Source organism: Uloborus diversus, chromosome 2 (assembly GCF_026930045.1).
Source record: "Uloborus diversus isolate 005 chromosome 2, Udiv.v.3.1, whole genome shotgun sequence".
Taxonomy (NCBI): domain Eukaryota; kingdom Metazoa; phylum Arthropoda; class Arachnida; order Araneae; family Uloboridae; genus Uloborus; species Uloborus diversus.
This window is the reverse complement of record NC_072732.1, coordinates 2,900,189-2,914,382: the sequence shown is the minus strand read 5'-3', so window position 1 is coordinate 2,914,382 and position 14,194 is coordinate 2,900,189. Positions and strand designations below refer to the sequence as shown.

Sequence of the window (14,194 nt, the reverse complement as noted above, 5' to 3'; positions counted from 1 at the left end):
ACGCGGCGAACTCTCCATATGCTGTCATCGGTTTGTGTCGACTTTGCAGGAGGAGAGGAAGTTCGACGGGTCCGGCTACGACCGGGAGCTGGTGGACATGCTCGAGCGGGACATCCTGCAGCGGGACCCCTCGGTCCGGTGGCAGGACATCGCCGACCTGGAGGAGGCCAAGAAGCTGCTGGAGGAGGCCGTGGTGCTGCCCATGTGGATGCCGGACTTCTTCCGGGGGATCCGGAGGCCCTGGAAGGTGAGACTCTTCGGTTTTCTTAATCACGGAAGAGCACTGCGATAGATGTTTTTATTAGGATTAAATAAACATAAAATGTCCATCAACTCGTTCTTAGAGAGCCATCTAAATCAGTGCAGTTAAGGAAGCATGCAGCTAACCTTATCATATATGTTCTTCATCTGTCTTTGTGTACCTATAATCCAAATTGATATGTTGGAGGAATCTTCCGCTAAATGAGACTGATATCCATAGATGAATATTCACGAACTCACTAAAACATTACTCCTTCTAAACTAAGAAACGTAAATTTAATATATATGTTACAGCACTACATGCTTACAGTATAAGCAGTAAGAGAGAAGTGAATTGAGTTCTAACAAGGAATTAAAGTTCCTGGTTCGCTTTACAGCGCTTTATAGTGGAGGAAGTGGGCAACATACACAGTTTCTAACAGTTTTTGGTGTTAAATTGCAGGCATCGAGGATCCGAAAATGTGAATGACCCGAGTGGGCTGGTCCGTGTCCGGCCGGAACGTGGGACGAACGGGAGTATACCGTTCGGATGTCGTTCGAGCGACATGCATTAAATCCCAGTAGGGGTCGATTCGGGCCCACATTGGATCCGCTTTGCGACCCCTCCACAAAATTTCACTTTTTAAAAGGAGCCCTTTTGCAATATTTCACTTGTAGAAATAGTTCTTTCGTCGCTTTTGAATTCGATCCGTTCGCCTAAAAACAAATCATCAGTATAACACGTCCAGTGATGTTCCCATCCATTTTCTCAGGGTTATGTGCACCCAGTAATCCACTGTGCACAGTATGTCATACTTGCCAACTCTACTGTTTTAACGGAAGGCTCCCGTTTTTTCCTTCCATCTCCCGTTTTTTACAATTTTCTCCCGTTTTTGCACTTTTTTCAGTCAATCATAAAAAAGTTTCACTTTCTTGTCAATAGATGGCGCCCTTTTCTTGTCTACCAATGTCAGGGAATAAGAATTTTTCCAATTAATAACTCATTTAGTAAAAATTAATTTTTCAGAAGCTTCCCACATTGCATGTTCAACGAAGCACGTGCTTTGACGAAAATGGCAGCAGATTTCAATCCTTTTGCATCTAGAAATTATTTCAATTGTTTTGAATGTTTGAAGTTATTTTAACATGTGCTACCCTATACCTACTTATTTTATATTGTATTTTCATTATATATTGATTTCCTTCTTTTTTTTTTCGGAGTTTAGTAATGAAATTTTTGTAGCTACTTTTCTGTAGAGACTGAAGAATGTACGAAACTTTAAGCAAATTCACTCCTTATTATTTAGTTTTCCTTTGCAGTCTATTTTTCTTGCTGCTTACATCTGTGAAAAATCCCCATTTCACTTTAAATTCAGTATTCATGTTATTTAAAAGCATAATTTAATAATTCTGTAGCGAGGATATGCCAATGGTGAATCACCTATATACCTCTATTAAAATCTCCTGTTTTTTTTTTCCTTCGAAGGTCGGCAAGTATGGTATGTGTATGCGATGATATGCATCATATGCTTGAAAAAATTTAAGAGTGTGCGGCGTACATGGAGTAGTCTATGGGCAGCTCCCTTTCGATCTTTCGATGTAGGAACATGAGTCAGGTTTTAAGTTTGAATGAATCGAGAGAGAACCCGAGCATGTTCTACACACTTGACGTTAAATCACGGTTATCACAAATTTGCCATTTCAACTGCGCTTGCGCACGGACTTAGCTTTTTGGGCTTTCTGTTTTAAGATTCCGTGTTGCTTGTTTATATTTAAGCTGAGCGAGAGTCCCACCAAATTAATGAATGCGATTAGAATATTTTCACAGCGACTTCGTGATATATTATATGAAACTACGGATATGAATAACTGATAATCTTAAGATAAAAATGACACTTCCATATTTATTGGTTTGGAAATATTTATTTAACATAAATGTAAAACACGTTGTGTACTTCAAAAATGACTGGAATATTATAGTACAGAAATCCGTCTTTTGCGGATATTTTACGTTAGGCGTAAACAGCTTAGTATTATACATTTTTATTTAGGTTGAGGGTTCGGCTTTGTATTAGAAGTGATGCTGAAATTCTGGTACGCTCTTCCGAGGTTAAAAATTTGGTCCTGAAAAAGGACAGACGATTCAAACACCGAATCCATTAATAATTAAGACGCAAAATTCAATCTTTACCGAGGCCTAAAAACTAAATCAGAAAAAACTTCGTGATTTCTAATTTTTATCTCTTGCCATCTCATATTTATTACCAAATTTAAAATGTTTGCAATTAATTTAGCAAGAGTTTTGAAATCAGCAAAGTCCGCGCGCAAGCGCCGTTGAAATGGCAAATTTGGGATAACCGGGATTTAACGTCGAGTGTTCTACACAGCTTTTATTAACACGAACATCACACGAAGACAATAGAACAGCATGGAAGACAATGGTGGAAGTGAAATTACATTCATTCGGAACGCTACTAACACCATCTGTTGCATAATGGGGGGAGACGTATCGTTTCGTTTCGTCGTCCTAGCCTCTTTTCATTTCCTCTCGCATGGAAGCATTGATTATACTCGAGATGGATTTTTACTTCCTTTTACAAAAAAGGAAGTATCGTATTCGCGAAAAAATTTTCACCCAAAAATCGGCCTTCATTTGCATTTTTCTCACCCCCGAACGAATGTTGAGTTTTTTTTTCGACCCGATCACACGTGGATATGTGCTTAGGAACCTACAGACACCCGAAATATCCATTTTGACGACCCCCGAGTTAATTGCAACGAATTTTCTCTTGACGTCTGTATGTGCGTATGTGTGTATGTACCTCGCATCACTCAAAAACGGTATGTCCTAGAAACTTGAAATTTGGTACGTAGACTCCTAGTGGGACCTAGTTGTGCACCTTCCATTTTGGTTGCCTTCGGATGTTCTTAAGGGGGTCTTTTGCCCCTTTTTGGGGGGAAATCATTGATTCGGCGATATTCTAAGTGGACTGTAAGTTTTGTTTTCAGTGATGACTAATTGCTTTAAGAAAAAAGACTTTATAAACTATTTACACATATTTACAACATGATTCCAGTAATCATTTCCAGCTAACCAATATAGCTGTTCAAAATATACGGACGAATACCCTGTTGCAAAAGAAAGCTATGCTCCTTAGCGGGAGCTCTACAAAAACACAACCATATTCGAGCAAGTCGGCGAACAAGCTGAAACCAAAAACAGAGCTTGGCGCGCAGGCTGCGTTGAGTTGTTCTTCGGAGGCTCGCATACGATTTCTAGAGTCCGTTAAACAATCAAGGCTTGTCTGTAGCGTAATGACGCAACAATCATCCTTAATTTCGATGTAAACTCAAGTGGTGTTATAATGACACTTGGCGATAGATCGCCGGTCTTTTGGTCGCCAAGTTTTTTCGCCAACTTGGCGACAAATTTTGCGATTTTTTTTTTTTTAATCGGGTTTTAATTTGGCTATTGTTGGTGATATTTAAAGAGTAAAGAATTGAATCACATTAAAATTGCCAATAATGAGGAAATGACGTTAAATCGGAGTAAAAGGAAGTCATGTGATGCACACATCGGCTCGTTTATTTTTGCATGCGTGAGCTTTTTTCCTTTCCCCCCCTCCAGGGCGTCCTGATGGTGGGCCCCCCCGGCACGGGCAAGACGATGCTGGCCAAGGCCGTGGCCACCGAGTGCAAGACGACCTTCTTCAACGTCTCCTCCTCCACCCTCACCTCCAAGTACCGCGGGGAGTCAGAGAAGCTGGTGCGCCTGCTCTTCGAGATGGTGAGTGCTCTCCACGAGATGCCCCGGTCCCCTCCGAAGCTCTCGGCGGTCCTCGGAGATTTTTTTGCTCGTCCGGGTCAAAAAATGCCTCGGCTCGAAATAAATGAATAACATTGACGGCTGAAAAGAATAATACTACATCTATACGACATTGCAATGTTTTCTGTGAGTTTAGTGATCGATCCGGGGTTGGCAAGTTTTTGCGGGGGGGGGGGGCGGAAAAAACCATGGAAAATGGCCGGCAAAAATAGGTTTTTGCCAAAGTGGCAAAAATAGATTTTGTGTTAACAACTTACGGACAGTTTTTTTTTCCTTTTTTATAAAAGTAAAAGCATGAAAAGATTTTGAAAAAAAATTTAATTTAATTTTTATAGTTTGAAAAAAATTTAAGGTTTAACTTGCTTTTAAAGTTATGGAGCATTTTTACTTTTAAATTTTTAAACTAACATAAGATTTCAGTTTGTAACATCTAAGACACATAATTAACTTACAATGAAAATCTAATTAGCTTGTTTATTATAGCATTTTTTACAGAATACTAAATATCTATATAAAGTATACTTAATCAAGATGCAACTATAAAAGAAATAAAAGTAATTAAAAAGCAAAATACACATTTCTTTCGATTGAAATATCATTAGATTGAATTTAATTTAGAATTTTAATTTAGATTGAATTAAATAGCTTAAAAATCTTAGTGGGGATCAAAAAAAAGTGATTGATTAAATATGTGTATATATATAATTAGAATTCAAACTTTTTATTAATTTACTAAGCTTAAGTAAACATTCTTTGTTTTAGCATTGAAGGAATTGGCTCATTCTGAAAAAATTGTTTTAGCAAACATTTAAAATCTTAAGTTTTGCAATCCCAACATTTGTTTCTTATTTATTTTTTAGCTTATAAATTAGAAGTAACATGGAGAGACATAACTAAAATATCAAAGTGCATTATTTATATTATAGTGTCACTATTTCTTGATTAACACTATGATGCTACTTTATTTGCAATTAGGTTTTTGCCGTTTTTCCATTTTTGCCGGTTTTTTCCACTGTTCCGGCAAAAAACCCAACCCTGGATCGATCCTAGTCGCTTTTTTTTACGATTTCTCACATTTATTTAAATAGGATTGTTTTTACTTCTCTCATACCAGGTAAAGTGTTATTTATTCATTGTTTTTCTTTCTTTTCATTATTTGAATTACTTCTTAAAAAAGAGAAGGAAAAAAACTACGCAGAATTTTTTTCGGAAAGTTTCCTTTTTTTTTTCACTGCGGATCGACGAAGAGTGAGAAACGCCGGACTGACATTTATGAATAGTTGTTGCCGTTTTGGTAGCCACTTTTAGATAAGCAGCACAAAAAGTGAATGGACTCATTTTCTCTTAGGGATTTTAGCAGGTTAAAAGGAGAAAAAAAATATTATGATACTCAGCGAAATCAATTCACGAAACAACCGTACTTGAAGTTTCCTGCGAAATGGCGTCGAATGTCGCGTTTACCTTTTCGTGTAAGCAATCATCTAGATAAATCAAACTAAAAAGTTTTACTTTTTTAACTAAAATAAAAGATAAATGTTGTATTTTTCGGCTTGGGAACGAGAAGAGAAATATCGATACCACTTTGTAAAAACTAATGTGTTCCTTAAATTTTCTACGATATAGATTTTTTTTTTTCAAATGTTCATAATTGGATTTTATGTTGAGATATTACCTTTTTTGCTAAGCGATGCAAAAAAAAAATCCTGAAAAATACGTCTGTGTTTTTTCTCAATATGTTTTGCATTGTGCACTACTGAAGAAATAATAAGAAATATCGTATACCAATAGCAGATGCTAAAAGATTGCTTCAGAGTAACTTGAGAACGCTAATATTACACATGACGGGTGGCATCGAAAAAACCCAAAAATAATACAAAAACAAAAATAACTCGCTCTGTAAATGCCGAACGTGAGTAATTTTGCACATTCAAATTACTTTTACTATTGAAAATAAAAGAAATGCCGGGTATTTTCACAATGACCCCGCTTGCTAGTTTTTGTTTCCTCGTGGTGCTAGTTAGTTCAACAACAATTATTGAATTTAAAAGTTTTTTAAGCAACAGCTGAACAACTTAGTTTTAATTATGAAATTTAAAAAAATGGTTTTTAAATATTTGATCGTCTAATGAAGTAATCCATTCAAATAGACGATCTAATGAATGAGTATTGTTATTGTTGTTTTCCCGATATCCAGTATTGCCAGATGGTCAAATCCAGATTTCCCCAATTCCCTTCCAACTTTTCCCCAATAAAACGATGTTTTCTATCAAAATTCCCCAAATTCAAAAAAAAAAAAAAAATTATTAATATTTTTATAAAATGAATCGATTTCCTCCAATATTTTTGTCCCTGGAAAATTTTTTTCCCCAAATAGCCAAATTTTCTTATAAAATTCCCCAACTTTTTTTATTTTTATTATCAATGTAACTACTACTTCTTGACGCGAATCCAAATACGAAAAAAATTCTTTTTCCCCCCAGGTTTTCCCCAAGAAAAAAAAATTTCCCCAAAGAATTCCCCTCAAAACCCATTTCCCCAAAATTTCCCTAGAAAGCACCAGATTTCCCCAAAATGGGGAAAATTCCCCAGTCTGGCAACACTGCCGATATATCCCTTGTCCCGAGTCGGGCGGGTTTTCGACCCTCCACCGTACCTCCTCACAGCGCATTCAAACAATCGACATGGGAATAAAACGAAAATGTCTCTCCCCCAGGCGCGGTTCTACGCCCCCAGCACCATCTTCATCGACGAGATCGACTCCCTGTGCTCCCGCCGGGGCTCCGACTCGGAGCACGAGGCCAGCCGGAGGGTCAAGTCGGAGCTCCTCATACAGATGGAAGGTGAGTCTCTGTGCGCCGCAAACGACGGAGGGATGTATGCGGAAGAACTCGCTGATAAGGTAATCCCTTGAGCCCCAAGGGATTACCTTATTTGTTCGTAATAACCGAGGGCTCATAAAAAACGAGTTCCAGCCGAAAATCATGAAAACACATACATAATGTCAGACCATCGATTACATGGAAAGGCTAATATCCGGTTTATAGGCGGAAATGGACGTATCTATTAGTTTATAGGGGTGTTGGTTGGTTTGTTACAGATGTGCACGTTTGCCTCTCGATTATTTAGCCTTAGTTTCGTAAAAATGAAAATTGGCTCACAGCAGCATTTTTTAAACCTAAAGCATATTCGATCTCTATTCTCACGGTAAAAATGAATTGATTTATTTATTCACAGCAAAGTGTTGAGCTTACCCTTTTGCTTTTACGTTCCTGAACGAAATGAAAATGTTTTATTTTATTTTTGTTGTTTCCATGGTAACTATTTTTTTTCCCCCTCATTTTATTTTCGAGAATGCAATAAATGAATAAGGCACTAGTGACATTATAAAACACGTGTATCAACATCCCATCGTTATTTTCCCTTCTCCCCTACCAGATTCATTCAGATGGAATCGTCTTTACTTGGGAGATTGCCAGATTACATACAATCCGTGGTCAAACAGTATTTGCTTTTTTTTTTTTTTTTTTTTGAACATCAGCTGAGAAGTTGGTTGATTTGCTTCGCTGTCTTATCCCGTTTTTGTGTTATTTTATTCGAGAAATACTCGAGGCCCCAAAAACATTGTCATTTGCACCCCTGGTTTGGAAAAAAGTAAAGTTTCTCCGAGTATCAAAAGCCATCGAGTTTATCAAGTGTTTCTAGGCTTGCCAGACGTCCCAGTTTGACCGGGATATATGATAAATTTGATAAAATATGACCAAAAAAGTCTAAAAATAAGAAACTGAAGGATTATTTAAGATAGTTAATTTGTCATTTGTAAAATTAATATAAAAATTAATATTGCATTAGCTTGTGAAGATTTTTTACAACAAGATTAAAAACGAAAAACGTTCTGTCCAATTGAAATTACATGAAAATATATTTCAAATTTTTATTCCTCATTCAAATAGTTTAAAGTAAGAAATAAAATGTTTAAATTTATTTGCTTGTTTCATAGGTTTTGGTTCACTTCTGTTTCTGGTCCATACTTAGTAACCATTTATTCATAGCATTGAGAAGAAACTACGCGCTAAAATAATAATCTAGAAACCAACCGAGAAAGTGCACCCTTCTGAATACCTGTGAGACTGGGGGGGGGGGGGGGCTCACTTCTGATGTCCCGGTGGAACATTTTAGAAATCTGGCAAGCCTAATGTTGCCCCACTTCAAATTTTGCAGGTTTGTCGTTATCGTCATCTCTTCATTATTTTTTTCACCTCATTCGCTTGAAATAGAGCTACAATATCCCAAAAGTATATCTCGAAACTGGTAACATCGAAGTCGATATAGTACGTATAATTTTCCAATGCTTCTCTACACCTCATATAAAAACAACATGCCGCCGTCACTTGTTCTCGGGATTTATAACTCACCGCCAACTTTCGGTTTACTTCAGAATGTTTAAGGATTTTTTTCGAGAAAGTACATGCCGAGTCGAACGTCAATGCGGATTATCCGTGCATCATTTCGGAATCACACTTTTCTATCGATAATATCGATAACATCATTGAGGAAGTTAAAGAAATCGAAGGTTTCGAATCAGTTGACGCTGAAAATGTCGAAGAGCGGTTTAAATGCGACGAATGTGAATCAGGATGACGTTTCGTCAGTTAGACATTGAATACTTCAATGTCTAACTGACGAAAATATCATTGAACTTGTTACTGAATCAAACGCAAGTGATGATACCGAAAACGAAGATGAAAAACATGAAGAAAATACAATTTCACATTCTACTGCTCTACGATCTGTGGAACGTTTATTGGATTACATGAGTGAAAGAAGTTACGATCACGGAGAAATAATTGCAGTAAGAAAAATTCGTACGGACATACGCAACAATTTAAACAAACAAAGAAAACAAAAATGTATCGCCGATTTTTTTTTTTAAGCAATACATTTCGAAGAAAAGTTCCTGGTTTGTGTGAGTATATACATAGTTTTTTTCTAATTTCCCCTTAAATAGTTACCCTGCGTATTCCTTAAATGATTTTTCGGATTATCCGTGTTTTTCGATTATCCGTGCTACGCCGCCCCGTGATTAGCACGGATAATCGGGAGTATACTGTATTTTGAATCTCAAAATATTGCTCGTTAAAAGCGAGGATGCTCCCATGGACTTAACATTGTACCAACCAATCCATTCTAATGTTCTCGCTAAACCCGGGTTCTCGTTAAATCAGGGATCGTTATAGGCGAGTTTGACTGTATATTCTGTTCCCGCAGGCATCACCAGCACCGATGATCCGAGCAAGGTGGTGATGGTTCTGGCGGCCACCAACTTTCCCTGGGACATCGACGAGGCCCTGAGGCGGCGCCTGGAGAAGAGGATATACATACCCCTGCCCAACGGTACGTGTCGTGCCCATACCTCCCGGAGGCAGAAGGCCTCCTATTGAAAAGCGACGTTCGTACTCTTTTCACGAAAAAAAGATGGCGGTATCTCGTTTGAATTTTCTAAAACTCACGAGTAACCCTACCCGAGTGACACACGCCGATTTGAATAAAACTTCGCACATCGATAGGAGACTTAAAAATTTGAACACGTTTTTTTTATCGGCAATGAACACTCATGAGGGGGTGAAATTTACCCCTAAATTGGGATATTAGATGGTACAATATGTTTGTTTATTTGGAAGTTCAAAGATTAAAGTTCAAAAAATGATTGAAAGTTTGAAAAAAAAAAAAATAAACGGACTAAAATTGATGTACTTCAGGATTTTTCTAAAAATACTAATAATAATGAAAAAATATTTTTTTTATTTTGAAGTTCAAAGATAAAAGTTCAAAAAATGATTGAAAGTTTGAAAAAAAAAAAAAAAAAACTAAAATGGATGTGCTTCAGGATTTTTCTAAAAATACTAATAATAATGAACACATTTTTTTTATCGGCAATGACTCAACCGTCAAAACACTCTTGACGGGGTGAAATTTACCTCTAAATATCGGGTAATTGGGATATTAAAGCGTAAAATATATTCTCTTATTTTAAAGTTCAATGATTAAAGTTCAAATAGTTATTGAAAATTTGAAAAAAAAAAAAATAAACGAGCTAAAGTTGATATGCTTCAGGATTTTTCCTAAAAATACTAATAATAGAGGTAAACCATCCTTCGCACTATTAACCCATCGTGGGGCCAGTTGCCTTAGAGGGATATCCGTGTCAGGTCGATCACCTTCGCCGTTTCCGATTTCAGTAAAATTTGGCATGAAGGACACATATGACATGATAAATAAACCTGCTAATTTTTAGCTTTCTATTTTGATAATTGTTAGAAAAATTGCCCTAGCATCTGTTCGACCCGAACACTCCCGGCCGAACCGAATTTTTGAAGGAGCCCCTATTGTGAGTACTTGGTGGGAAACTGGGAGTAAACACCCTCGGGCTTTCAGGCTTCTAGGAGTGAAAAAAAAGGGGGGGGGGTTTAAGGTAGCGGCAATTACTGGGTATTTTTAAGGGGGGCTTTCCGACGTAGAACGTTTCTTCGAGATAAATTTGAAAAAGTCAATCGTAACAAAGCATTAAACCTTACAAAATGTCGCCGATCAAAGTATAAAAATCGTTTTCATTGTGATTGACGACGCATGCGCAGAGATATATTTCCAACATAAGTCACTGAGCAAAGTGGAAGCAATCATTCGGCTCCTCATGGTCTGCCGCCAAAACAAAAACCAAATGAAAACGAAAATAATCTTTGCGATTGCCGCCACATGATTTTCTTATTGCTATTTATTTCAGATTTTTTGTTTTACTTTATTTTCTTCCCTTAAAAATAATGCCTACTTTTGTAAAATAATGTTATTAGCTAGAATACGGGACTCGAGCCGTCCCGTATGGAAGTTCCCCGGGACAATTTTTCAAAATACGGGACTGTCCTTCGAAATCCGGGACGTCTGGCAACCCTGGCGTCGGTCGTGATGCTTTAAAAAGAGGCAAACTGATGGTGCGATGTCTGTTTCAGCGGCGGGTCGCGAGGCGCTGCTGAAGATCAACCTGAGGGACGTGGAGGTGTCTCCCGAGCTGGACTTGGAGGAGGTGGCCAACAGCCTGGACGGATACTCGGGGGCAGACATCACCAACGTCTGCAGGTAAACTTTTCTATTTATTCACCTTTTCTATGCGCATCGAAACCGAGTTTCTTGTCATTCGAAACGATGTGAATCGAGGCGACGTGCACCGTTTTCCAGTCTTGCATAATATAGACGAACGCGGGTACGGCGTTCGCAGAAAATTTTTCGCTCTGCAGAAATTTTTTTTCAAACTGCTAACGTGTTGATTTTAAAAAAAAAAAAGTTTTTTTTTTTTTTTTTTTTTTTTTTTTTTTAAGGGGAATTTTTTAAAAAATCCCAGAGTTTATTTCTGTTAAAGCCTTTCTCCAAAAGCCTTTTAAAGCACGTGTGTAAAAAAAAAATAATGGTTTTGGCAGTTTTCTTCAGTTGGTGAAAAATAAGCAAACTATGTGTTATTGTAAAAAAAAAAAAAATTAAATGATTCAAAGCACTTTTTTTTTTGTCTCTTTCATATTTGAATATACATTTAATTTTTTATTCAAGGCTGAGTTAGAGAAAATAATTATTTGCAGAAAATTTTCCAGTAAGGATTTGTGTTCGTTCGTAGAAAGCTTTTCATTTTATCTAAGTCTGCCGTTTTCTTTCGGGGGAAAAATTCGAAAACCCGCGTATGAATCGAGCTGTTTGGTAAAATTAGGGAAGGTTTTGCCTCTGTTTTTGGAAGCAAACTTTTTAAAAAAAACGAGCTGATGTGTGCATCACATGACTTCCTTTTACTCCTACTTAATGTCGTTTTCCCATTATTGGTAATTTTAATGTGATTCAATAGTTTGCTCTCTAAATATCACCAACAGTAGCCAAATTGAAACCAGATTTTTAAAAAAATCCGCGAAATTTGTCGCCAAGTTGGCGACAAAACTTGGCGACCAAAAGATTGGCGATCTATCGCCAAGTGTCATTATAACACCACTTGAGTTTACATCGAAATTAGCGATGATTTCCCCCCAAAAGAACATCCGAATGCAACCAAAGGAGAAGGTGCACAACTAGGCCTCACTAGGAATCTACGTACCAAATTTCAACTTTCTAGGACATACCGTTTTTGAGTTATGCGAGATACATACACACATACGCACATACATACATACGTACATACAGACGTCACGAGAAAATGCGTTGTAATTAACTCGGGGATCGTCAAAATGGATATTTCGGATGTCTGTAGGTTCTTAGGCACATATCCACGTGTGGTCGGGTCGAAAAAAAAAACTCGACATTCATTTGGGGGTGAGCAAAATGGAAATGAATGCCGATTTTTGGGTGAAATTTTTTCCGCGAATACAATACTTCCTTTTTTGTAAAAGGAAGTAAAAAGGAAAAGAAAATGTAACGTGAAATTGTCCACGCGCGAAAACGCACGATGATTATAATACTTTTGTTGTACGAAAAGGTTTCATTTCTGTGATCGCGATTTTCGTCATAAGGGTTCGTTTTTTGCCAGTGCTACTTTTACTAATTGTTGCTTTTGTTTTGAAGTAAAATCGATAAAATTTTGTGTTGTAGCCGTGTTACATTAATTTCTTTTTCATGAGCATTCATTTTCACATGACCCACCGTCGTCAGATAAAAAGGGTAAATCCGGCAATTCCCGCATTGTTTGAGCGGTCGGTCGTACCCTGTAAAATTATATTCGAATGCTTGAGTAATTACTTCTTTGGCGTTTGTGATTGTTTGTCCAGGTCGTAAACGAAAATGCGGGAAAATGTTCGTTTTGGGGTGATTCTCTTCCCCAAGAATTGCTCGGCGAAATTTTCCGGAAATTCAACTTCGCTTGTGAGGCGACCTCCCGACTTTTGACCTCATTTTTACTTCCTTTTACAAAAAAGGAAGTATTGCATTCGCGAAAAAATTTTCACTCAAAAATCGACCTTCATTTCCCATTTTGCTCACCCCCGAATGAATGTTGAGTTTATTTTTCAACCCGACCACACGTGGATATGTGCCTAGGAAGGTACAGACACCCGAAATATCCATTTTGACGATCCCCGAGTTAATTACAACGCGTTTTCTCGTGATGTCTGTGTGTACGTATGTAGTGCGTATGTATGTGCGTATGTATGTCGCATAACTCAAGAACGGAATGTCCTAGAAAGTTGAAATTTGGTACTTAGACTCCTAGTCGGGTCTCGTTGTGCACCTCCCTTTTTGGTTGTATTCAGATGCTCCAAAGGGAGTCTTTTGCCCCATTTTGGGGGGAAATCATTGTTAATTTCGATGTAAACTCAAGTGGTGTTATAATTTGGCGGACACTTGGCGAAAAATCGCCAGTCTTTTTGTCGCCAAGTTTTTTCGCCAACTTGGCGACAAATTTGGCGATTTTTTTTTTTTAATCTGGTTTCAATTTGGCCACTGTTGGTGATATTTAGAAAGTAAATAATTGAATCACATTAAATCTGCCATTAACGAAAAAATGACATTAAATCGGAGTAAAAGGAAGTCATGTGATGCACACATCGGCTCGTTTGTACTAAATTTCGTGAGTGTATCGATGTTACCGGAGTGCAACGAAGCATCCGGTTTCGGAGCGCGCAGAACGTCTCAGATTTCCAAAGTACCGAAAGGTGAAACTGTTGCAGGGACGCCTCGATGATGGCGATGCGGCGCAAGATCGCGGGCCTGAGCCCCGAGGAGATCCGGAGCCTGCCCAAGGAGGAGCTGGAGCTGCCCGTGAGCCCCGAGGACTTCCGGGAGGCCGTCAAGAAGATCAACAAGTCCGTCAGCAGGGAGGACCTGGAAAAGTACGAGAAGTGGATGGCCGAGTTCGGATCCATCTAGCTATCCTCCCTGTCCTTCTGTCTGTCCTCCGACACGCAATAAAGTATATTTTCTAGTTTCACGTCGTCGTCCCTCTCTGGTGTGTGTTTGGATACGAAAGAGACAAGTGACCCAGCTCTAAGCTCGTGACCATGGGCGCCCATATGCAAAGTTCCAACCTCAAATATTTTCCCCCTGTAAAGTAATACAAAACACCGTTAGAAGAAGCACACATTTGTAAATTACAGCAGACACGTGTTTCGG

General features: G+C 38.1%; 2 protein-coding genes across 2 annotated transcripts in view; one reads left to right on the top strand and one right to left on the bottom strand.

Annotated features, from left to right (window-relative positions):
- LOC129217693 (katanin p60 ATPase-containing subunit A-like 1) overlaps positions 1-13,988 on the top strand; it is a 41,926-nt gene extending 27,938 nt beyond the window's left edge. The window contains exons 5-10 of the mRNA XM_054852027.1: positions 50-247; positions 3,869-4,027; positions 6,780-6,906; positions 9,332-9,457; positions 11,068-11,194; positions 13,753-13,988. Of these exons, the coding sequence (XP_054708002.1) occupies positions 50-247; positions 3,869-4,027; positions 6,780-6,906; positions 9,332-9,457; positions 11,068-11,194; positions 13,753-13,951 (936 nt within the window). The 3' untranslated portion in view covers positions 13,952-13,988. The remainder of the gene's footprint in view (positions 1-49; positions 248-3,868; positions 4,028-6,779; positions 6,907-9,331; positions 9,458-11,067; positions 11,195-13,752) is intronic.
- LOC129217694 (uncharacterized) overlaps positions 1-14,194 on the bottom strand; it is a 125,733-nt gene that overhangs the window by 48,256 nt on the left and 63,283 nt on the right. The gene's annotated exons all lie outside the window — the stretch shown is intronic.